Below are 24,800 nucleotides of genomic sequence, written 5' to 3'. Positions count from 1 at the left end.
CTCTCTCTTTCCCTAGTAGGGTGGGTCTCTGGGGAAGCAGAGCTCCAGGACACATTGGTGGGGTCTTCAGTCCAGGGAAGCCTGGCCGGCATCCTGATGGTATCTGGAACCTGGTGGCTGAAAAGAGAGTTAACATACAAAGCCAAACAAATTGTAGAGCAATCATGATAAAGCTTTAGACTCTCAAGCATGAGGTCCCAAGTTAGATCCCCAGCAGCACATGTGCCAGAGTGATGTCTGGTTCTTTCTCTCTCCTCCTATCTTTCTCATAAATAAAAAAAAAAATCTTTAAAAATATAGATAGATAAGGTCATCCAGACTTTGTTTTGTTGTATCTTTCCATATGTGTAGGTTCTGATCAACTTTGTTGGAGTCTCCATCTCCACCACATGTCATTTTAAGATTGTGAGCATATTATTTACTGCTATTCAATACTCTGATTGGTACAAATTCATATTTAACATGCCAGTGTTGCTTTAAGTTGACTAATACAGCAAAGTACCTAGCACAGTCCAGCCACAGATAAATACATCTTAATCAAGTTTCACTATCCTTCTCATTTAGTAAAAAAGCCTCTGGTCACTTATTTATACCCTGTAATTGTATTTTCTTTCCTTTAACCAGAACACTGTCAGCTCTGGCTTATGGTGTTACTAAGAATTCAACCTCAGAGCCTCAGGCATGAAAGTCTTTTACCTAATCATTATGCTATCTCTCTCACCCTAAGTGCATTTTCTAAGCAACACAGGAGATGAAAGTGATATGAAAAAAGTAAATATAGTTGCATTGGTGGAAAAATTAGCACACTTTTATTTTTGTCTTCACCAGGACTCCACCACTCTACAATGACTTTTTTGTTAGATCAAAAGAGACAAATTACAACATCAAAAATCTCCCAGGAGAAGGAACAACAGTTTTGAATCTGTGTTGTTAGCATGACAAAGCAGGCATCTTACCAAGTGAGCCATCTCCTTGGCCTCACCACACTATTTTAAAGAAAGTTATTTGGTTTTATTGGCATTTACAGTTTGCAAGATTTGACTTGGAGTATATGACTTAATTGGTAATCAAGTACAAAGTAGCCTTTCTGGCCTCTTGTACTGCAAGAAAATCCAGTTTCTTTCTAGCCTTTAATAATGTGTAATCAGGTGTGTTGTAAATTGAATTTTGCAGGGCCTACATGAGAAAAAAAGTATGCACAATTAGATACACAATGAAAGAATAATTAGAATTTGGTCAAATGGGTCCAGTGTGATGTCATAATATTTTTAAAAAATTTATTACCTTTATTTATTGGATAGAGATAGCCAGAAATTGAGAGTAGGGGGAGATAGAGAGACAGAGAGAAACCTGCAGCCCTGCTTCACCACTTGCAAAACTTTCCCCCTGCAGGTGAGGACCAGGGGTTTGAACCTGGGTCCTTGCACACCATAACATGTGTGCTCAACAAGGTGTGCCACCACCCAGCCCCTCATAATATATTTTTGCCTTAATTTTACTAATTTTTAACTTTAGCAATCAATTAAATTGGAAGGGTTTGTGGGTTTTGTTTTCTCATCCAGAGTCATATTTAAATAGCCAATTGCAGTAACAGCTCTTTACCAAATTAGAAAATTATTTTTCCCTTGAATTTTAGAAAAGAATAAATATCTCAAGATTCTCTTTATTAGATTCTGTGTTCTTTCCATATTCCCTGTGTCTTGCATTAAAGTTTAATTGTTAAATTACTCTGCATTGGGGAGAAATGTCTGTATATATACACACAAACACACACACACACACATATATATACATATATATATATAATTTTTTTTTACCATGTGGGTTTTACTTTGCTGAATATTACACACTATTGAAAATTCCCTGTGCATCTGTTGTAAATCTCTGAACTGCTAATTGTTTCAGATTAACCCCAGTGATCTTGGGCAGCTGCCTTTATAGCATTTTCATCCTATAAATCCTGCCTGTTTATTTTTGGGACTTGAATCTAAAACCACCCACCCAAGCTAAGGGTCAGACTGCCTCATGGTTCGAGGGCTGGCAGCAACTATATATTGCCTGGCCTTCATTCCTCCAAAGACACGTGCGGGGGGTGGGGGGAGGGTTATCCTTTATTTCCTCCCTTCACTTAGTCTTAATCTTCTTGTGTCACAATCACCAAACTCCACAAACTGGCTGGTTTATACAATACACAGAAATGTGTTTTCTTACAGCTTAGGAAACTAGAAAATTTGATGAATGGGGCAGTAGGAATATAAAGTCTGGTACTGGTAAGTACTCACTCATTTGTCTTCCCTAGGCCTCTGTTCCATGTGTGGAGTCCTCTTGTCTTCTTTATGCCCTGTGGTGGATGATTTGCTGGAGGGTGAGGTGTACCTGTCTTGGAGAGAGATAGAATGGGACCTCAGTGAATGGACATTTTCTGAGTAAAGTGATTTGATTTGAAATTAAAAAAAAAAAAGAGAGAGAGAGAACTCTTAATCTTTTTGGGTTGGGACACCACTCTCCTAACCTAATTTGATTTTAATCACCATCCTGTAGGTGCTATCATCTTAATATAGTCACACTGGGGATAAGGACTTCAACATATTAATGGGAGAGAGCACAAGTCAGTCAATAACACATCCTAGGGCAAAGTTGGATGTCTCCCGTTTGACCCCTCACACTTCCTCTCCCTTTCTCTGAGTTCCTCCATAGAGGAATCCATAGAGTCTGATCCCTATGGATTCTAACTGTAGATTCTTTAGATTCCCTGGCTTTTGCTGTGGGTCAGCTAGTGGAGTGGACAGCAAGAAGTAGGAGAGAGGGAGGAGGCAACTGGAAGCTCAGTACTTACTCCAGTGACCTCTTCCCACAAGGCCATTAATGTTACATTCCTTGATCAGATCTCAACCAGTGTCACACTTCTATCTCTCCCTTTAGCTCCCTTTAGGTTTGGGTGGGTTAGTAGGTTATTGACCCCATTTTTGTCTTCCCCTACTCAGTTGTCAAATAATGAAATTAGCTGTTTGAAGTAAGGGTAATGTGGGTCTGATGTGTGTTTGAGCATGAATGGTTGACCCCCCCCCCACACCGGGAAGCTTGTCTGTCAATCTCCCCTTGGCATGACAGCCTTGGCGAGATGGGCTGGAGTACATGGGAAATTCCAACCAGCCTCAGTCTTGCCGCATCACCCCACCCCTCCTCCCTCTGGTGGGCTTCGCCTTCTTTAAATTTCTATTTCCCAGTTCCTGCATCACCCTCTATACCTTCTCATTGCCTTGCTCTTTTTCCTTATAAGGAGATACTGATCTCATTGGCCAGCTTGGCTACTTCCCCTGCACAGCTACCCCTTTATAAACTTGTAACTGAAACAATAAAGCAGTCCGTCCACTGCCACAGTGCCCTGAGGTGGTTTGTTCCACAGTACACTGGAAGACCACTCAGCAAGCTCACCCCTGCCACTGCTGGCCCAAGATTCCCTGCTCTCTGTCTGTCTCTGGTGGCCAACAGACCAGACAGTGAAATGGAAGCCGGGTTGGCCCAATCCCCCGAGGAACCTGAGAGGGTAACATCTCTGTCTGAAGGGACAGTTCAAGAGGAGTGGCAACCCACTGTTCTTTCAATCTCCAGATCTCCAAAGGACCCCATGGTTTTGCCATCATTCCTCCATAGCAGCATAATATATGAATGTTGCCAGGATAGGATTGTGCTCATTGCTTCTTAGGAATCACCCTTTTAGGCTGCCTCATCCAGGTAGTCCCCTAGGTCAGAACCAAGCTTCTTTCCCATGTAGATGCTTAGTCCCAGGCATTAATCCTTCTTTCCTCAGTTCTAATTCAGCCACTGAGTCTACTGATTCTTCTTAGATCCTAATGCCAAGCTTCAAATGAAAATATTGAAGATTTGGCTAAAACAGCATAGCGGTCACTTCCATTTGCTCTCTTTTACCCTCAAAGAAAAATCTGCTATAAAATTTAAGGATGTAGGTTTCAGTTTAAGTTGGACATCAGTACTGCCTCTGGCATTTAGGAACATTTCTGAGCCTGAGCTGTGTATCCATTAAATGGTGATGATACAGACAACCCCACCAATGTGTCCTGGAGCTCCAACTCCCCAGAACCTCACCCCACTATGGAAAGAGAGAGGCAGGCTGGGAGTATGGATCGACCTGTCAATGCCCATGTTCAGCGGGGAAACAATTAGAGAAGCCAGACCTTCAACCTTCTGCCTCCCACAATGATCTTGGCTCCATACTCCCAGAGGCTTAAAGAATAGGAAAGCTAACAAGGGAGGGGCTGGGGTACAGAGTTCTGGTGGTGGGAATTGTATGGAGTTGTACCCCTTTTATCCTATGGTTTTGTCAGTGTTTCCTTTTTATAAATAAATAAATAAGTAAAAAAAATGGTGATGATATGACTTTGAACGGTCCAGGATAATGTTTTTGACACACACAAAGTTTCCATCAATATTAGCTTCTTGTTTTTAGTGCACAATAGGCCTTATGCATGTAAAGTCCACTTGATCATAAAGTAATTATCTTTTAAGAACTGCCTTTGTGTTTTCCCTCTTAGAGAAAGAAATATATTTGTTTCTCATTCTAAAAGTAACATGGTTATGAAAGGATGGTGTGAATAAAAAAAAATTCAGTAGTCTTGTCAATCATGACAATTTCTGCATCATTATTAGTTATGGTAGCTTTATGTATATTGGTTACTGCAAATTGACTTTGTACACTTTTTTTTCTTCTCATTTTTATGAAAATGTAGGAGAAAAAGACCAGAGTACTGCTTAGATTTGGCATAAGTGATGACAGGGAATGAACCCAGGGCCTCCTTCATGCAATTCCTGTGCTCTAGCTCAGAGCTACTTCCCAAGACCCACTTTGTGGTTGTTATCTGCTATGGTGTCTATACCAGTCTATACCAGGTGGACTTTTTGTAAAATGCTGTTTGTCCTGTTGACTTATCGGGTAAAATTACCTTGCAACTATGCTTTTGCCTATGAAACAACCTTACAGTGTATGGTAGAGAAGGCAAATATTGGTGATAAATTGATATCTTTCTCCTTTGTTATTTTATTTTATTTTGGCCAAGCCTTAATGTTCTGTCTCTGATTTCCAGATATGCATAGTCTGTCAACCTAACCATCTCCTTTAGAGATTAAGAAATTAGTAAACAAAATTCTTAGTTTATGAAGACTGTGATTTCTTTTTACATCCTCTGTGTTTCATGGGAAACTGAGGGAAGGTAAACCAGAACCAGCTGTGTAATGGCAAGACCATCCAGAAGTTTCTCCCCCTCTCTGTTCTCAAATTTTTCCCATTCCTGTATAATCATATTGCATTTTTCCACATTGGAGGACAAATAAAAACTATGCTCAGGTCACTCAGATCATGGAATAAATATTCTGTTCCTTGAGGATTCAAGGTCAGAGAAAGTTTATCACTGATATTCAAGATTCTTTGTTCTCTCTTTTCTTGGCTCCTTTTCCAGAAATTCCAAGACAAAGTCTCAACTGTTTCCCTCTCCACCTGATATCAGAAAGTTAGGGCCCAGAAGAAAAAAAAAAAAAGAAGAACTTAGTCATCACTGGCCATACATCTGTGATTTCACTCTAGACTCTTCTCTTTGGTTTAGCTGTTCTATCCCCAAGACCATGCATTACAGAATCAAATATTATCCATCTCCTTTAATGCATCTGTCTTCCACTTTTAAATTATCTCACCATAGTTAAATCTTTGAATTTGTACTAAGCTTTAGTATGAAGAAATTGTTTCATCTTTTAGCAGCAGAAATTTCAAGCATCTGGTGCAAGATGAAATGTGTTTCAGAATTACTTAGGATTGTACCTCTTCTTAAAGTGTGAAAAAATGCAACCACATATTAGATACTCTTATACTTTCTGCAAGAAGGAGGTCTTCAGTTTTCTTTCAGTTTCCCCAAACATGTTTATCTTGCAACCATTTTCCTATTGGTAGCATCCATGACTATCTTTCACAGTTAACACCAATCTCATGTAGAGCACTAGAACAGAGGACATTGTCAGGCCCCTCGTGCTGCCCCTCACTCACTGACAGAGAGCTCTTAGGAGAAACACATTACCTCTCTGTACTCCATACTCCTCATATGTAAAAAGAGGGTGCAAAATAGAACACACCTCATGTGAATGAAGAGTTAAAGCAGGGAGTCGGGTGGTAGAGCAGCAGGTTAAGTGTACGTGGCACAAAGCGCAAGGACCAGCATAAGGATCCCAGTTCCAGCCCCTGCTCCCTACCTGCAGGGGAGTCGCTTCACAGGCGGTGAACCAGGTCTGCAGGTGTCTCCCTCTCTGTCTTCTCCTCCTGTCTCCATTTTTCTCAATCCTATCCAATAACAGCATCAATAACAACAACAGTAATAACCACAACAATAAAAATAAGGGCATCAAAAATGGAAGTAAGTAAATACTTTAAAAAAAAAACAGTTAAATAATATTATTATGACTGTGATGATTATTACTGGCAATATTACAACTCTGGGATCTGGATATCAATTTTCAGATTTTGACCTTACCACTTATATAGCATTTGGCCTTAAAAAAAGACTGGCTTCAAGCCCTGGGTCCCCATCTTCTGGGGGAGAACTTCATGGTCAGTGCAGCATTGCTGCAGATCTCTCTCCTTTCTGTCTCCCCACTCCCATCACTCTCTCTGTCTCTCACACTCTATCAAGAATAAAGATAGAGGATGGGAGGGATAAAATGGCTGCAAGAATGGAAGAGTTGTGCATCAAACCCCAGCAATTACTGTGACGACAACTAGACAAACACAGTGGGGACAAAAAATTGTACTAATCTCACAGGATTGTTGGAAGAATTCAGTCAGATTAATTTGGAACAGTTAAAATTACGCTCAATAATTATGCCCAATAAATGTTAGCTTTTATGATTGTTAAGTGTTAAACATTGGTGCTCTTGTAACTTCTTTTTTTTAAAGAATCATTTAAAAAATTTTTAAATTTTATTTATTTTCCCTTCTGTTACCCTTCTTTTTATTGTTGTAGTAATTATTGTTGTTGTTATTGATGTCATAGTTGTTAGATAGGACAGAGAGAAATGGAGAGAGGAGGGAAGACAGAGAGGACAGAGGAAGAGAGACACCTGCAGACCTGCTTCACCGTTTATGAATCGACTCCCCTGCATGTGGGGAGCTGGGGACTTGAACTGGGATCTTTACACAGTTCCTTGCGCTTCCCACCACATGTGCTTAACCCGCTATGCTAACACCTGACTCCCCACTCTTGTAACTTCTATGATTCTACCAGTTCCCAAAGAAACTCTTCAAAAAATAGCTGAAATCTAGTGTTACTAAAGCAGCCTCATATCCCTCCTACTAACATTTGACTATTGACATATCTCATCACCTGGAGTCAGTTATCCTTGTCTTCCAGCATTTAACTTTTTCTGTTTTGTGTACAGGGACGGAGAGGCCTTGGCTCCGTTTTTGTCTGGGCCTCAGGGAATGGTGGAAGGAGCAAAGACCACTGCTCCTGTGACGGCTACACCAACAGCATCTACACCATCTCCATCAGCAGCACAGCTGAAAGTGGGAAGAAGCCTTGGTACCTGGAGGAGTGCTCATCCACACTGGCTACCACCTACAGCAGTGGAGAATCCTATGATAAAAAAATAGTATGTGTCATTTGCGTGTCTGCCATATATATCTATATAATATATATATATATATATATATATATATATATATATATATATATATACATTCAAATGCAAGATGAAGTCAGATTAGTCAATCTCTCAACACAAATAGTTGTGTCACTGTTTTATTGAAAAAGAGTGTTCTAATCATGATATTAGAACTCTGAAAGTGGTCTGAGCTGTGAATAGGCTTCAGCCTTACTACAGACAAATAAATTGTCCATGTTCACTTTATGATCACAAAACACACTGGACTTTAGGTCTGACTCTCACCACAGTGCCCTTATCATTCTGTCCCCTTCTCATATTGTCTTTGAATATTAGCTTCATTGCATTAGCTTCCAAGTACATTTCAATGTGAAGAGCAAAACTGTCTGAAAAATGTACATAAACTCAGAATTCCATGTAGTTCATGCTTGCTTAGCATGAGTTCAAGTTGTACAAAATGCCCTTTTTTAAAGATTGTAGTAGAAAGAGCACAACTTAGCTTGATTGGGAACCACAAAAGCCTTGTTTGATCTGCTTCCCAATGTGGCTGACTCTGTGGACACCAAATGATAAGTTTCTATTGCAGGACCAACCAGCATGGCTTCCTTTCACTACTGTACTGTTTACTATGAAGGAATGTTGAATACCTTAATTCTTCTCAGTGTCCTTACCTATAAAATGTAAACAGCTAATATGGTAAAATATTGACTTGCTTATTAATGAGAGAGAAAAGAGGAGAAAAAGATAAAGAAACATGACCCAGAGCATCATCTTGACATAGGAGATTCTTTATCCACAGCACCACCTCCTGGCTTTTAAAATGGAAGTATTTAATGTTACATACTCTGAAGTTACTTGAAAGAAAATGAGGAAGTAAACGAAAAGTATTCTGCTTAGTACCTAACCTACAGGTGTTCAAGAAAAGTCTGATTAGGCCAGCATGATAACTCACCTGGGAGACTGCCAGCTTAGTCTTGCCTGCTACCCGGGTTCAAGACCAGCCCCAGTGCACTGGGGGAAGCATAGCTATTGTAGTCTTTCCTTCTCTCCTTCTGTCACTATCTGAAAAAGTTGGCTGGAGTGGTAAAATTCCACTAACAAACAAAACTGTCTAATTTGGAGGGTGTCTGGCTCTGTACTGCACTTTTCTCTTTTCTTGACTACTTTTTGATTTCTCAACTACTTTCACTACATTCTTTAGTTACATATTGTAGGTTAGTTAAAATAAAAACTGCCCACCCACTATATATGTATTTCCTCTACCACTATCTTTCCCTAGTTCCTTTATAAGAATCATATTAAAGGACTTGTGAATTCATGTGTCCATCTTTAGTTTCTCAAGCAGTGAATAAACAACCATAGAATACTAAGATTACATAATATATGGTGATATAATTAGAGAAACTGAGCAAGTTTTGAAGTGCCATTGCCTTCTTAATGGAAAAGTGATGCACTCTGATATGTTCACTCTATTGAGGTAATTGTGTAACCTACAAATGTCTCATTTGCTTTCAGTTATGAAAACTTTACCAAACTCCTGATCAAGCTGACCATCAGTTATACTACATCAGAAAAACTCTAAAAATATTTTAAAAGTTCTCTTGGGCCTCTTGAGTCTGAGTCATCCTTAGGCTTACTTGCCATTGCTTTTAGAGTAAATATGCCTATCTTGTTCTGTCTTGGTGGTGGCTATGAGAAAAGGGCATTGTTTCATAAATCCCTTCCTCAGAAGTAACTTGGGGAAAACACCAAAGGGGGTGGACTTTCCTGGATCTAGAATAAAAACACACTACGTGGGCAGACAGATCTCACAATCACTACTGAGATATTTACTCCCTACATTTGTACTTCTGGGCCTCTTACAAATCTTGTCTGATTGTGTGATAGTTCCTAAGAATGTTGCACAAGATGGTCATTTAATATCACCCCTGGGAGTTGGGTGGAAGTGCAGCAGGTTAAGCACACGTGGCACAAAGCGCAAGGACCAGCTTAAGGATCCTGGTCCAAGCACTCCAGTTCCCCACCTGCAGGGCAGTCACTTCACAAGTGGTGAAGCAGGTCTACAGGTGTCTCTCTTTCTCTCCCCCTCTCTGTCTTCCCCTCCTCTCTCCATATCTCTCTGTCCTATCCAACAACAACAACATCAATAACAACAATAATAACTACAAACTAAATACAAGAGCAACAAAAGAGAATAAATACTTTTTTTAAATCACCCCTTAGTTTACAGATTGATCCATTTCTATCAGATATGGGAATTGAGAAAGAAGACCAATAACTGTGTCTTAATGGCCTTGATTCAAGCTTACACTTTTATTTTTCCTTACTTGCTGCTTTTGATAGTTATCTTTACTGACTATACATGTTCAATTTGTCATAGTTGCTACCTTTTGTTTAACCTTTTTCATTTATATTACAGCAATTTTTTAGTCATTTTTTGTTCTTCACATCTTAGATTTTCATATTTTACTGAATTTCCAAATTACTCTGAGAGAATGTGTGGTGACTATTTCAAACTCTGAGAGAATGTGTGGTGACTATTTCAAACTACTAAGGAACGAGTGATAGCTCACATCGTAGCATACACATGTTGCCATGTGTGTAAACCAGAGTTTGAACTCAGTTCCCATTTGCAGAAGGGATACTTTACTACCCATGAAATAGTGCTGCAGGTATCTTTACTACTCTCTCTCTCTCTTTCTCACCCTTTATCACAGAAATATGAAAAAAAGGCCTCTGGAAATGATGGAATTATCAAGGCCCAATGATGCCCCCCCCAAAATAGATTAGTCTTCAGTTTTATACCAACTGCTGAGTAGGCAAGCATCTTTAGCATCTGTCTGTGTTTCACCTTCTTCATCTGAAACAAAGGTGCACAAACACCAATCTCATAGATGTTTGGGTTGATACTAAGATTCTAAATTGTAAGGCATTTGCACAGTGATGACATAGGAGCCATTCAGTGTGGAACCATTATTTCCAAAGCCAGTATAGCCTTCAGCAGCCTGGGAAACTAAACTGCTCACATCCCCAGCTATAGTTAGCAGGGAAGCTTCTTGCACCTCCATTTTCCCAGTCCACAAAATATTGGATCTTTTCCACACACCCCATAAAGAAACTTTAATCATGAGCATGTTAACAGTTTGAAAATGAGTAGAATTGGCAGCAACATCAGCCTTTTATGGTCCAACTGACCCCTACTCCTAGATGTCAGGATGACAAATAACCCAAAGTTGTGCCTGAGACTTTTTCTTCAACAGTCTTTGAGCCAGATGTGGCAGTCCCTCCAAGATGCCTGCATCCTATTAGGGTCACCTGCAGTGAGTGGTACAGGAATCAGTGTTTCCCTTTATGCTGGAATTCTCTTTCCTGAGCCAGCCATTTTCTACGGCCATTTACAGCTTCCCCTGAAGAGTCCAGTGGCCATTCTTCATTCACAGAGGCCTTTGTGACTTGAACCAACACCAGTGGTGAGGATTCAATAGAGAAGGATGACTTCTCTACTGCTTAGAGAGCCCCTTTGTCAAATAAATTTTGTGTCATTAACACATGGTATATAAGTAGCAAAACCTTACCCTGGCTTTCAGCACATAGTCAAGTCTTTGTCTCTTGGCTCTCTGGCACTGTTAGTACAATTGTGGACCTTAACATTCCATTCATGCTGAGTTCAGTGATGGCCTTGTATCTTATTAAAGTAAACGAAGCATCTAAACTGGCAAAATTACTATAATAAGAAGCTCATCTATAGGCTAAATAGAAATCATTTGAAATTACTGGCTATTATCAAGCCTTGTCATGAAAAATGTTTTTATTAATGATATTGTATGCATCTCATTCCCTGTTGAATTGTAATACATTTATAGTTATAGTAAAATGCTGTTTGCCTTTCTAATATGCCTTTGGTTCTGTACCAAACACAGCATATACAGTTGCACTATAGCAAACAAACCCCACTTTGCAGATGAGCAAAAGTAAAGTTGGAAGGAATAAGAGGAGCACAGCTAGGAAGTGGGAGGACCAGGGTCCCAATGTCAGATGATTTATCATCCAAAGTCAGATAGATTTATCTTGTAACCAGTGTGAAAGAATGATACTTTCTTATTTATCACGAGTTCCTTTCATATTGATTTTAAAAATGATTTAAAATCAAAATGCCCATACTGTATAATACTTGACCTATTTATTTGATATGTGAGACCATTTGACTTTTGTTTTACTCCTTAAAAAAAATAGGGCCACAAAAAAAATTCATGGTCTGCAAAAGTCTGAGTTCCTAGTTCCTGAGACTCAGCTTTAGCATCAATTTTCTAGAGATTGAGCCTCAAGCCAAAGCTCACTCCTTTGTGGCATGTTCTCTTTGTTGGGAATACTTTCTCTATCACTTCCTTTATTTGTCTCTTCTCAAATGTCCCCTCAGAGAGGATTTTCTTTTTCATCTTCTCCAAAATGGCAACACTGCCCTCCTCCACCAAGCTCTACTCTAACCCACTTCAGTTGATTCTCTCTCTCTCTCTCTTTCTCTCTTGTATTAACTTTATTTATTTGACAGAGATAGCCAGAAATAGAGAGGGAAGGGGGAGATAGGGAGAGAGACAGAGAGACACCTGCAACATTGCTTCACCACTCACAAAGCCTTCCCCTTGCAGGTGGGGCAGTTGTCTCTCTACTGTCCTTAGAGATACTTAACATGACATTATAAGTTCTATTCTTGATTGTCCATTTTTTCATGCTGGAGAGAACTGCTTGAGGTTCCTTCCCACTGAGCTTAATGAATATCTGTGCATAAATGACTGAGCCATTGGGGAGGAGGAAGCATCTACAGTCATCAGAAGATAGTGAAGTGCTTTCTTTAAGAGAAACTCCTCGTGTGATGGTAAAAGGCAAAGGACTTTTCTAATACCATCAGCATAGAAAATTGCTAGAAGGAATCCTGCAACAAGATAAAACTGTGTATACAACCTTTCTTAGAATGATAGCCTTAAAATACCTATGTATTAGGTTGTCAAAAAAGTCATGATGCGGGTCAGGCAGTAGCGTAGTGGGTTAAGCACACATGGTACAAAGCGCAAAGATCAGAGTAAGGATCCTGGTTCGAGTCCCCGGCTCCCCACCTGCAGGGGTGTCACTTCACAAGTGGTGAAGCAGGTCTTCACCACTCTGTGTCTCTTTGTCTCCCCCTCTGTCTTCCCCTCCTCTCTCCATTTTTTCTGCCCTATTCAACAAAGACATCAATAACCACAACAACCATAAAACAACAAGGGTAACAAAAAGGGGAAAAAAGTAGTCTCCAGGAGCAGTAGATTTGTGCTGCAGGCACTGAGCCCCAGCGATAACCGTGGAGGCAAAATTAAAAAAAAAAAAAAGTCATGACATATTTTCTCTGTTTTTACCTTCCCAAATTTCTCCCAATTCCTGTTTTGGAGATAAAACATTCCTTTTCCCCAGTCACTTCCATCATTACATTCTCTTTCTTTTGGAACTAGTTCAGACCTCCTTCATCTCTCTCTCTTCTCACTCTCTCTCTCTCTCCTCACCCCCCCACCCCTCTCTCATCATTTGTCTCAGTGACTGGAATATGGTGGCCATTGAATTCCTCCTGGAGGGATTGTATGTGAGCCAAGGTTTAGGGAATATGTGTTCAGTTCAGCTCCCTTTTTATGTCATTTTATTTGTGTTCAAAACAAAGTTGCTGCCTGGGGTATCTTAGGCTTGGCCTGAGCCACCTATTCAATGTGGAGACATTCTTACTGATTTTAATGTTCCTAAGCCTCTACATGCTTTCTTTCTAAAGAAGATCTTGCTCCCTGCCCTGTCCCCACTATCATTCATTATTCACATACAATCTCCATAGCAATGGCATTCCTCTTTCTCTCTCTCCCTCTTTCCCTCCCTCTCCCTCCATCCCTTACTCTTTCGCTCTACTTTTCTTTTTTGATTTAGATGTGTCTCATTTGTTTGAAAGTTTGATACATATTCTCTAGGGGCTGGGCAATGGTGTCTGGGATTAAGCACACATAGTAAAAAGCACAAGGGCCCACACAAGGACCCCCGGCTCCCCACCTACGAAGGTGGAGGTCACTTCACAAGCAGTGAAGCAGGTCTGCCAGGTATCTGTCTTTCTCTCTTCCTCTCTATCTTCCCTTCCACTCTCAGTTCCTCTCTGTCGTATCCAACAACAAGAGAAAAAAAAGGGAAAAAATGGCCTCCAGGAGCAGTGGATTCATAGTGTAGTTACCTAGCCCCAGCGATAACCCTGAAGGCAAAAAAAGAAAAATCATATTCTCTAGAAAATGTTAAAAGCAAAAAAAGGCGACTGGCAATGTAGTGCCATCAGTAGCACAACAAATTCATGTCTGAGGCACCAAAGGTCTAAGGCTTAACTCTCACCATCACATAAGCCAGAGCTGAGTAGTGCTCCATGGAGAGCCAATAAAATGTGACCTTAATATCGTTCCTAGTATGTGGGAAAGTTTAAAGAAACTTTAGAAGTTCAGCTTGTCAGATAAAAATATATATATCTTTTGCACTTTCCCTAGCACTGACCTGAACATAATGGAGATACAGAAAATGGCATGAGATATGGCTCTTCACTTGTGGGACCAATTCACATTTGCAAGCAGAACCATATTGTTGCACCTCAGATTTATAGATTCTTACAGAAACACAGTAGTGAGGTTTTTGTGTGCATCTGATAATCATGACTGAATCATTTGTTTTTCTATTTTCTTTATAAGTGACTTAATAATGATTTACAAGGTTGTAAAATTATAGGGCTGTAGTCCACACCACACTTGTGGGTCACTACTGCATCTTGTATGAGTCTTTGTGACTTTGAAAACAGAAATCCTTAGTTTGTCCTCGGTCCCATTGTATTTTTATGCTCATTAAATTAACTTTTTTTTTCTTTATTGACACTTTCAGATTTCACTTCTGTTCTTCTCTCTCATTGCTGTCTCTATAGCAGTCTCATAGGTACATATTTAATCCAAATAAAGATCAATACTAAAGACAATTTGAGCCTAACATACAATCATTTAATGTTTTAAAAACATCTCATTAGTTGTTCTTTATATACACATGTGCACGCGCGCGCACACACACACACATGGACTAGGAACAGAGAGAAAGCAACAGTGAAGGGGTGATAGGGAGAAAGGCACCCAGGGCACCCAGGGGGGGGGGGAGGTGGCAGCACAGCAAGTTAAGCACACATGGTATAAAACAGAAGTTCAAGGATCCTGGTTTGAGCCCCCAGCTTCCCACCTGGGGGGGGGGGCACTTCACAAGCGGTGAAGCAGGTCTGCAGGTGCCTGTCTTTCTCTCCTCCTCTCTGTCTTCCCCTTCTCTATCGATTTCTCTCTGTCCTGTCCAACAACAATGATAGCAATAACAATAACAACAACAATGATAAACAACAAGGGCAACAAAAGGTGAAAAATATAGCCTCCAGGAGCAGGATTTGTAGTGTAGGCACTGAGACCCAGAGATAACCCTGGAGGAAAAAAGAAGAAATAAGAGACACCCATAGCACTGCTTCACTACTCATGAAGCATTCCCCCTGCAAGGGTATACTGGGTATTTGAATATGGGTTCTTACACATAGTTCTGTGTGTGCTTAACTGGAAGCACCACTACCTGACCCCTGTTAAGTTGCTCTATTAACAGGTAGATGACAATATGGCACCTTCAAAATAAAACCACAACAAGATATTAAGGAGACAAAAGCCCTGCCTCCTCCCCCCCTCAAAAAAAAATCACTATTTGGAAAAATACTGATTTTCAAGACAGTTATTGTCACATCATCAGCTTATTTCCTACCACCAACAGATGTCTTCCTTCACCTTTATGTCCTAGGCTTGTACTACACTCCCAGCCTACCTCCTGCCTCCCTGCTTTAGAATCCTTGGCTTAAGACAAAGAAAAAGAATCTTTTAACCATGGAGTTGCAATAAAGTCTCCTTACTGTGGCCAAAGTCAGTCTGAACTGAAATTCCTTGAGGTATTTCATCAGCAGGCTAGAATAAAAGATTCAATCAGCTCAAGTAATAAGATGTGAGATATTAGGAAATAAGGGTTGAGGGTCAGAAAAAATGATGGTTCTATTCAGAGGAAGCTTGACTGACCCTAAACAATCCCCACCCCTCCTTACCAGACAAAGATGATATCCATAGTGTTGTGAAGTCAGAAAACCATCTGCTACTCATCGTAAGACAGTCTGAAAATCTAATTTGCTGATCGGGACAGCTTTGATCTGGCTCGGGGCCTGGTGTCATCTCTTGTTTCCCTCACTCTGATGGACAGAAATGGTATTTTCTTGAGCAATCTGAGACATTCTGTGGAGACAATTTCTGTTTCTGATTTGTGTAGGGGATTGAGGAATTTGGAATGTGCAAGATCCACCATCAGGATGGTAACCAAACTCAGGAGACAGTATGGGAAGCTGAACCTACTGCTAAAGCACTTCGTGGGGCCATTTTTACATCTTGAGTCCCTGGATGCTCTGTTCCATTGTGTGGGCTAAGTGCCACGTTCCCTTGATATTATACTGTCAGATCTTGTTTGCATGTGTTATTATTAACAGGGCTGCCCCATGTGGTTCCCGTTTGAGGAACATCATTTCTCTTCAAGATGGTGTGCTTCTTGGTGGTCTGCATTTTCTTTGGAAAAAAGAAAGAGACATAAAACTTCTTTAGTCCTGTTGACTTAATGATGAAAACCCTGCCTTAGATCTTTCTGGTAATTTACACCTAAATATCTTCACCACTGACAGTAACTTCCTCTTGAAATGACCCAGCTGCAATTTCCACTGAAGGCAGGATGAGAAGGGAGTGAGGATGTTTTCGTTTCTTTTCTCTCTATTGCTTTTAACCTTCCCCTTCTCTGTCACCTTTTCAGCTGCACTCCTTCTCCACCCCTACTCATTACTCAAGTTTCATTTTGTTAAAATGGTTGGGAAAAAAATAAAAGCAATAAAAGCACATGACTGATTTGGAATTCCACAATTTTCCTACATTAATAGCATTTAACATGAAATTTGTGTCCATATGTAAAAATCCTTGGTAACTTTGTAGTTAAGCATACATCACATATATATCTCACCGGGGACTATATATAGGTGGGGCATTCTCATATTGCAAACCCAACATCATCAAATTTTTATTCTCACTGGAGGTTGGCTAGAGGTGATAATTAGACTCAAAATGCTACACACACTTGGAGTGTTTATTCTGGACTTGTTTCTCTGCATCAAAAAATGTCTGATACAGCTAAAGAATCAACAGAATAAGCCAAGTGGGAAAACATGAAATTCTGAGTCCAGGTACAAATCATTGTTAAAAAATAAATAAATAAAACTTAGCAAAGGAATGTGACCTCAAGGGTGAGGTAAAATGGGAATAACGTAGGTAAGACCATTTCTGAACAGTATTATATCTAGACACCTAGAGGCTGCAAATTAATCCATAATCTGAAATGAAGTGGAAGTACTTTTTAAAGGACTGAATTGTCCTATTTCTGGGTATAAGATATACTAAAGAACTGAAAACAGGGTTTTAGAGATATTTGCATAGCCATCTTTCTTGCAGCATCATTTGTAACAGTCAAAATTTAGAGGGAAACTAACATCCCACTGATAGTTAAATTAATAAAGAAAATGGAGTCCCAGGTTCCAGCTTGACCCACCATATTATTGAAGGCAGTATCATCTCTGTCTCAGTATCTAGAAATGTTGGCTTAGAGCTGTGAAATCCTGGCGTCAAAAACAAAAAACCAAAAAACCCAGCCAAGCAAACAAAATATTTAAAAGAAGTATTTTTTTAATTTTATTCACTTTTTTATTTTACAAAATTACATGTCAACAGGGGTTTAAATCTACACCATTTCCACCACTAGGGTTCTGAATCTTCAGTCTCCCCAGTGCATGCGACCACAGTTCCCCTATGGTTATAGACATGGGCCAACCATCATCTCTATAACTATATCTGTCTACATTTATACATAATTACCCCCTTTTTCTTCCTAATTCAATACTCTTCCCCTCAAGCCACTCATGACAACATGACTACCTCCATCTTTCTCTCTCTTTCTCTCTCTCTCTGGGTGGAGTGCAGCAGGTAGAAGGTCTGGCTTCTGTAATTACTTCTCCACTGGACATGGGCATTGGCAGGTCTATCCATACCGTTAGCCTGTTTCTATCTTTCCCTAGTGGGCTAGAGCTCTAGAGAGGTGAGGTTCCAGGACACACTGCTCAGGCCATCTGCCCAGAGAAGTCAGAATGGTAGTATCAGCACCTTGGTGTCTGGAAGGTGGCAGGACATAAAGTGAGACAAAATAGTTAATGAACAGGAACCAAAATGTAGGAACAGAGCAGATGAGATTAGGGATATTAGGATAGAAGAAAGCTAGGAAGTCCATTCTAGGCATGTTCCTGGGGGCACACAACTATATGGTAATTTTCCTTGAGTTTGGTAGCTAGCTTAAAATTAGATAAGAATATTGTCTTATTCCTTTTTATAAATAATAATAATAATAAAGGATATTGTCTGAGAGAATGGTGTCAGAGTAAAGGACTAGCAAGTTGGATTTATGGCAGTGGATAGCTCCTATTCTTGAAAAAAAGTCTATACAAATTATTCTGCTTTATATCTTAATGCTTTTCAGTCACCAAGTTGCAGATGCTTCCAGGACACCAACTTGACTTCCCTGGGCAGATGACCAAACCAGTGTGTCCTGGAACCCCACCTCCCCAGAACCTTGCTCCACTAAAAGATAGAAAGATAGAAACAGGCTGCAGATATGGATTGACCTGTCAACACCCATGTTCAGTGAAGAAGCAGTTACAGATGCCAGACCTGCCACCTTCTGCTCTCCATAAAGATCTTTTGGTCCATACTCCCAGAAGAATAAGGAATAGGAAAACTTCGTGGTCCGGGAGGTGGTACAGTAAATAAAGCATTGAATTTTCAATCATGAGGTCCTGAGTTCAGTACCCAACAGCACATGTACCAGAGTGATATAAGATTAGGAAAACTTCCAATGGAGGGAGGATATATGGAACTCTGCTGTTGGGAATTGTATGGAATTGTACCCCTCCTATACCACAATCTTGTCGATCATTATTAAATCACACATACATATATAGGAATCCAGAAAATCAGTGCCAACCAAGATTCTCCTTGTATGAAGCTAAATGAACTGGGATGTCAATCTTGATCTATAACATAATCAAAAAGTACATTCAGGCATCCTTCCATGACAGTGATGAGGCTTTAATGGAGGGGTTTATTTTCTAAGGAGTTATTTAGCACTTTCTCCCTATATAGTTCTATTTCCAAAATCAACTGATCTTTATACTCCTCTTGAAAGGATCTACCTTAGAGTAAGAGAGCTTGGTTTTCTGTAGTCAGCATCCCGCCACACCTCTCTGCCAACCTGTCATGTCTGTTTTCTCATCTCTAAAATGTGGTTAATATACTTTATGCCAAAACCATACTTAGCAATATCTTCTAATAGTAGGGTAAGACCTTGATATTTTCCTACCAGGAGTGATTCTTCGAGAGTCCAAAAATAATTGCTTTGTTGGGAAGTGAGGATTTTACATCTATGGGATATTTCACTGGTTTGTAGTCTCTTAACCTCTCATAGTTTTAAGTTTTCTTATTAAAGAGAATCACAATGCATGTAGTCTTCAGCGGTGGAATGCTCACAAAGTAGAGGTTGAGAGACACTGTCCTTGCCTTATTAGATTGTATTTCTTACATTTTGATTTGTTTTTTTTGTAATGAATAATCTAGGGCCAGCAGTATAGGTCACTTGGTTAATGCACCTGCATTGTCATGTGTGTGACCCAGGTTTATATCTGGGCCAGAGCAGTGAAGCCCCAACGATTCAAAAACAAAACTAATATTTGATAATATATAAGCATGCACTTATTTCTACATTTTCATACAAGATAACTGGGTCAAACCTTATTAGTATTTGTATTCTTTGAGATAGTCAGTTTATTCATGCAAAATTTCTGAGAATTCTCTAAGCAAATGTTCTTAATAGGACAAAGTATTCCTTTGCTGAAAACCTGAAACTATAGTAAGTGACTGTTTGGGGGAGGCAGGAGCTAAAATGTGTGTTTTTATTACTTCTATTCCCAAGATCTAGCTCAGTGTCTTATTGTTGATTTAGCATACCTGATTGCTGAAAATGGTGGGGGGTGGAGGTGAAAGCAAGGAGAGATAGCTTACTAAGTGGGGTAAGTGCTTTGCAATGCTCTTGGCCCAGGTTCCCTCCCTAGTACCACAAGGTATTGGGAAAAACACTGGTGCTTTGTTTTCTCTCCCTATTTTTCTGAGCTTAGGATTAAGAAAAGGAAAATAAAAATGTTTGATGCTCTTCTGTTAGAGTGCACAAAGGATGCTATTTGTGTGAACCTGGCTTCAATCCCCTACCTCCCCCCAACCTACAGACAAGTTCCATGATAAAAGGAGTAGTGCTGTATATGTCTCTCCTCTCTCTCTTCCATTCTATCTCTGTCTCTAATCATCTACCAAAAAAGAAAGAAAAGGGAAAAAATGGCTGCCAGGAGTGGTAGAGTTATATAAGACCTAAACCCCAGCAATAACCCTGGTGGAGAGGGAGAAGGAAAGGGAGAGGGAGAGGAAGAGGAGAAAGTAGAGAGAGAGGAAGAGAGGTTTGGGTAATGAAAGAATTTGACTAGGATAAGCTGACAAGCTTATAATAATTAAGAAGACACATAGTCTCCTGTTTGGGTCCAAAGGTTCACCCTAGTCCTGATCTTGGTTTTAACAGCAGTGGGATCCAATTTCCAAACCCTCCCCTTTTCCAAGTTGATTTACGCAGACAATTCTCTGGAAGTGACCCCATCACAGGAGCACAGACTCATGGAATTTAAAGCAACTTTCCACACCCCTCCATTCAACTTTTATGATTAAATTTCTACTCAGGTGTGATTGACACTGACCCCCAGAGACCTAAGGTTCTCACTTCTGTCTTCTAGATCACCACAGACCTGAGGCAGCGCTGCACAGACAACCACACCGGGACATCGGCCTCAGCTCCCATGGCTGCAGGCATCATCGCACTGGCCCTCGAAGCCAAGTAAGCTTCCCTCCCCATCTGTCTGTCCTGGGGACAGCCCTTCATCTCGAGCATTTGCCCATCCCTAGTATGTTATTGTCAATATGTCACCCCAAGTATAATCCCCCCAGTATCACCTTTAAAAATGGCAAAGATCTGGGCTTAACAATTCTCCCCTGCATTAAGTAAAATGACAACATTTTTTGTTGTTTTTATACCTCCAAAAAGAATCAAACTGTGCAATTACTTTACTATGGAGTCATAGTGCAAGCATGCCAGTTGGCTGCAACACGCTTGCCTTTCTGAGGTTTTTATTTCTTGTCTGGGAATGTGCCTGTGAGTCTCCAAGCAGTCAGGTCTGCCCACTTCTGGACCCTGCCCCTGCAGAATCATAAGGCGGCTTAGATTCCATAGCAACAGCACCATCACAGGCCTGCACGGGGGGCTGAGAGGGGGGGCAGAGGGTGTCAGGGTCATATGACAGAAGTCTAGGAATAAAAGCTACCCATTTACCTTAATCCTATTCAGCACAGTCAAATTACACATCTCAAACATCCCTCAGGTTAAATGCATGTGGTCCGATCTCTTCTTTAAAGCACTAAGAGATTGATCTGCCTTAATTTTGAGAAAGGTTAATGCATGTCTACACACTCTTGCTCTCAAATTTCAAACTCCAGAATGTTCTGACAATTGTACATTCTTTTGCAAAATTGACACCAGAACTGACTTCATAGTAGGACTTTGCCCTAAACTGATCTGATTAAACTGTGTATAGCCTTTCTTTGCTGTGAAAATTATACATCTTACTGCAGAAATAGTTAATGTCTTTGATTATGAGATGCTTTTACAGACCCCACTAGAAGTTTTGTTTAATATATACCATTTGGGACAGGTATTTGAATTCCTAACACATCTGGTTCAAGGGTTTTGGAAAAGGGATCGTGGGCCAGCATCCTACAGGAGGATTATAACAAAAAGAAACTTGAGTAATGATGTTTCTTACCAAAACTCACTATGTATCCCATGTTCTCGAGAGAAGTGGAAATAATCTTGACATAGAACAGTAGAAGATGGCAAACAGAGAGCATACAAACATGACAAAGCTCAGGTATTTCACCACCTGAGACTGTACAGAATGAGGATGTCTCATTCTCTGTACACAGGTTATCTTGCTACATGCAGCTGCCTTTCTGTAATGCAAAGAACATATTTCAAGGCGAGAAGTCTTGAGATATGGATACAGTAAATTCCTAAGTCAAATGATTCCTTGGGCTGAGACAGGCAGATGAGCATAGGCTGTTGACATGGTGGTATCTTGACCTATTCCGGCAGCTATTAAATATCATGAATGGTCTGGAAGGTGGTGCAATGGATAAAGCAATAGACTCTCAAGCATGAGGTCCTGAGTTCAATCTCTGGCAGCGCAAGTTACCAGAGTGATATCTGCTCCTTTCTCTTTCTACTCTTATCTTTCTCATTAACAAATAAATAAAATCTTTAAAAATATACTTATTTTTTAAAAAAGAGATACCATGAATTATTGGGTTGTCAGAAAAAGTCATGACACATCTTTGCATAGAAAACATTGAAAAATAGATCATGACTTTTATGGCAAACCTACTAATAGTTTATAAACAATATGGGTCTGGAGGTTGGGACTTTCAAGGTCATTGTAATGACAGATTTGAGTTCTGATGAGGACATACTCCTTAGACATATTATACAGCAGAAGGAAGTGAAAGACTGCACTCTCCAGAATCCATTTGTAAGGGCACTAATTCTATTTGTGAAATCTTCACCGAGAGTTTCACCACCTAATACCTGGACTGTCAGGTTTCAAGATATGAATTTGTGGAGGTGTGATTTTTTTAATCACAAACTTGCTTAACTCTGGCTTCTGTTAGTTCTGGGATTTGAACCTGAAACCTTTGGTGCTACAGGCATGACTTTTGCTATCCCCCTAATCAATCAAGCATTAATATTCCAGCCATTGAAAGTGCCATAGCAGACTCTTAGCTGAAAGTTGGCTTTGACATGTAACCAATCTCTAAAGAATGTTGGATTTCTTTTTGGTAAGGTTAAATATTAAATTATTCTGATGTATTTTTTCTTTATGCATTGAGTTTGATGAGTGGGGAATAGAGAATTGTATCCTTCTGCCCCCAACATTTTATGTACTGGAGTGGTGCTTTGGTTTCTCTTAGGCTTTTCTGAAACTCTCTCTGTCTCCTATAAAATAACTTAAAATACAAATTTTACTTGAGGTCCCAGGACCTCATACATACAGTGGTTCCACTACCCTCAGATCATTTTTTCCATTCTTTCAATTTTAGGTGTGGGTGTGGGAGGGAGGGAGATAGATACACTAAGAGAAAAAGAAGCAACAAACAGCCCACAGCCATCCTCCTTGGAGCTTCCCCTAGTGCTGTGACCCTCCCATTTGGTGCTGGCTATTGCACCTGGTACCCCCCACATGTGAAGATGTAAACTCTACTAGCTGAGATATCTCCAGGCCTCAAATTAAATCTTTGAAAAAAAAAAGTTTCATTTAGCAAGGAATTGGCACTTACCTTTTAATGCTCTCCTTTCTCAATTTTTTCATTAGATGATTTCAACAGCAAATATCTTAAGTGTCTATGTTTTGATTTGGTAACTATAACTGAATTTAAAGAAAATATATTATTCTGAAATTCTGGATTGTTTTCTCTGGAATATCTCCCTGTACACACAACATTGAAAAGAAAATAATTAGTTGTTTATTGAGTTTTCTTCTGCCCTAGAACAGGATATATTGTCATAACTGACAGCTAATTACCATTACTGAGACCGGAGACTTAATGTGATACTCACTTGAATGTCGTAACTTGGGGCCAGGCAGTGGCACAACAGGTAGAACTTACATGTTACCCTGGGCAAGGACCCAGGTTCAAGTCCCTAGTCCCCTGCAGAGAGAAGCTTCACAAATGGTAAAGCAGTGCTGCAGGTGTCTCTCCTCTCCCATCTTTCTCAATTACTATCTCTATCAAATAAATATTGCCTTAAAAGAGTGTAATTACTCTATAACACTAATATTATCAGTAGTATTTCTTTTAGTTATGATTGAAGTTTAGCCAAAAGCAAATCTTTAATGCCTTTATTTTATTTTATTTTATTTTAAAGGGGGAGAGAGATACAGAGAAAGAGAGAAACGGAGACCAGAGCACTGCTCAGCTTTGACTCATGATGGTGCTGGGATTTGAACCCAAGGTCTGAGCCTCAAGCATGAGAGTCTTTTCTATAACCATTATGCTATCTCCTCAACCCTTTTATCTGTTTTTTATGCTTATTCTGAAACTACTTAGACTGGTTGTAGAACAGCTTTTGGAACTGAAATATGTATCTATTTTCTCTTTTCCATTTGCAACATTTTTAAAGATTGATTTTTGCCAAATGTGATAGATGGAAGGAAGGTTCCATCTTAGAGCTGACATTGGCAAATCTACTGTGCTTTAAATGAGTTAGATGGTGCTCTTTGATCACAGGACCAATGGGAATAGTAGCCTGATGAAATGATCAAGAATAAATAGTTGATGGTTTGGGAAATGGTGCAGTGAATAAAGCATTGGACTCTCAAGCAAGAGTTCCCAAGTTCAATCCCCGGCAGCACATGCCTGGTTCTTTCCATCTCTCTCTCTCCCTCTCTCTCTCTCTCTCTCTCTCTCTCTCTCTATATATATATATATATATATATATGTAATAATATATAATATATCTCTATATAATATATAATATATCTATATATAATATCTCTATATATATATATCTTTCTCATTAATAAATAAGTGAAATCTTAAAAAAAAAAAAGTGGTTCCATGTAGTTCTGTTGATTGGTTATACGAGCCGCTATTTGCCTGTAAGTGAAGCTAAAAGTCAGGTAAAGTAAGTCCAAGTGCTATTGAGAGGGTTTTGTACTACTGTGAGGATTATTAAGCAGCACAAGTGAAGTGTATCTGCAATGAAGAAATTGTAGAGAAGAGCTCACATCACAGCTCATCAGGGTTGCAATAGAT

General features: G+C 39.8%; 1 protein-coding gene across 1 annotated transcript in view; it reads left to right on the top strand.

Annotated features, from left to right (window-relative positions):
- PCSK5 (proprotein convertase subtilisin/kexin type 5) overlaps positions 1-24,800 on the top strand; it is a 357,422-nt gene that overhangs the window by 238,057 nt on the left and 94,565 nt on the right. The window contains exons 8-9 of the mRNA XM_007536380.3: positions 7,438-7,650; positions 20,672-20,772. Of these exons, the coding sequence (XP_007536442.1) occupies positions 7,438-7,650; positions 20,672-20,772 (314 nt within the window). The remainder of the gene's footprint in view (positions 1-7,437; positions 7,651-20,671; positions 20,773-24,800) is intronic.

Source organism: Erinaceus europaeus, chromosome 10 (genome assembly GCF_950295315.1).
Source record: "Erinaceus europaeus chromosome 10, mEriEur2.1, whole genome shotgun sequence".
Taxonomy (NCBI): domain Eukaryota; kingdom Metazoa; phylum Chordata; class Mammalia; order Eulipotyphla; family Erinaceidae; genus Erinaceus; species Erinaceus europaeus.
Note: the sequence above shows the minus strand (reverse complement) of the source record. Positions and strands in the feature narration are given on the sequence as shown.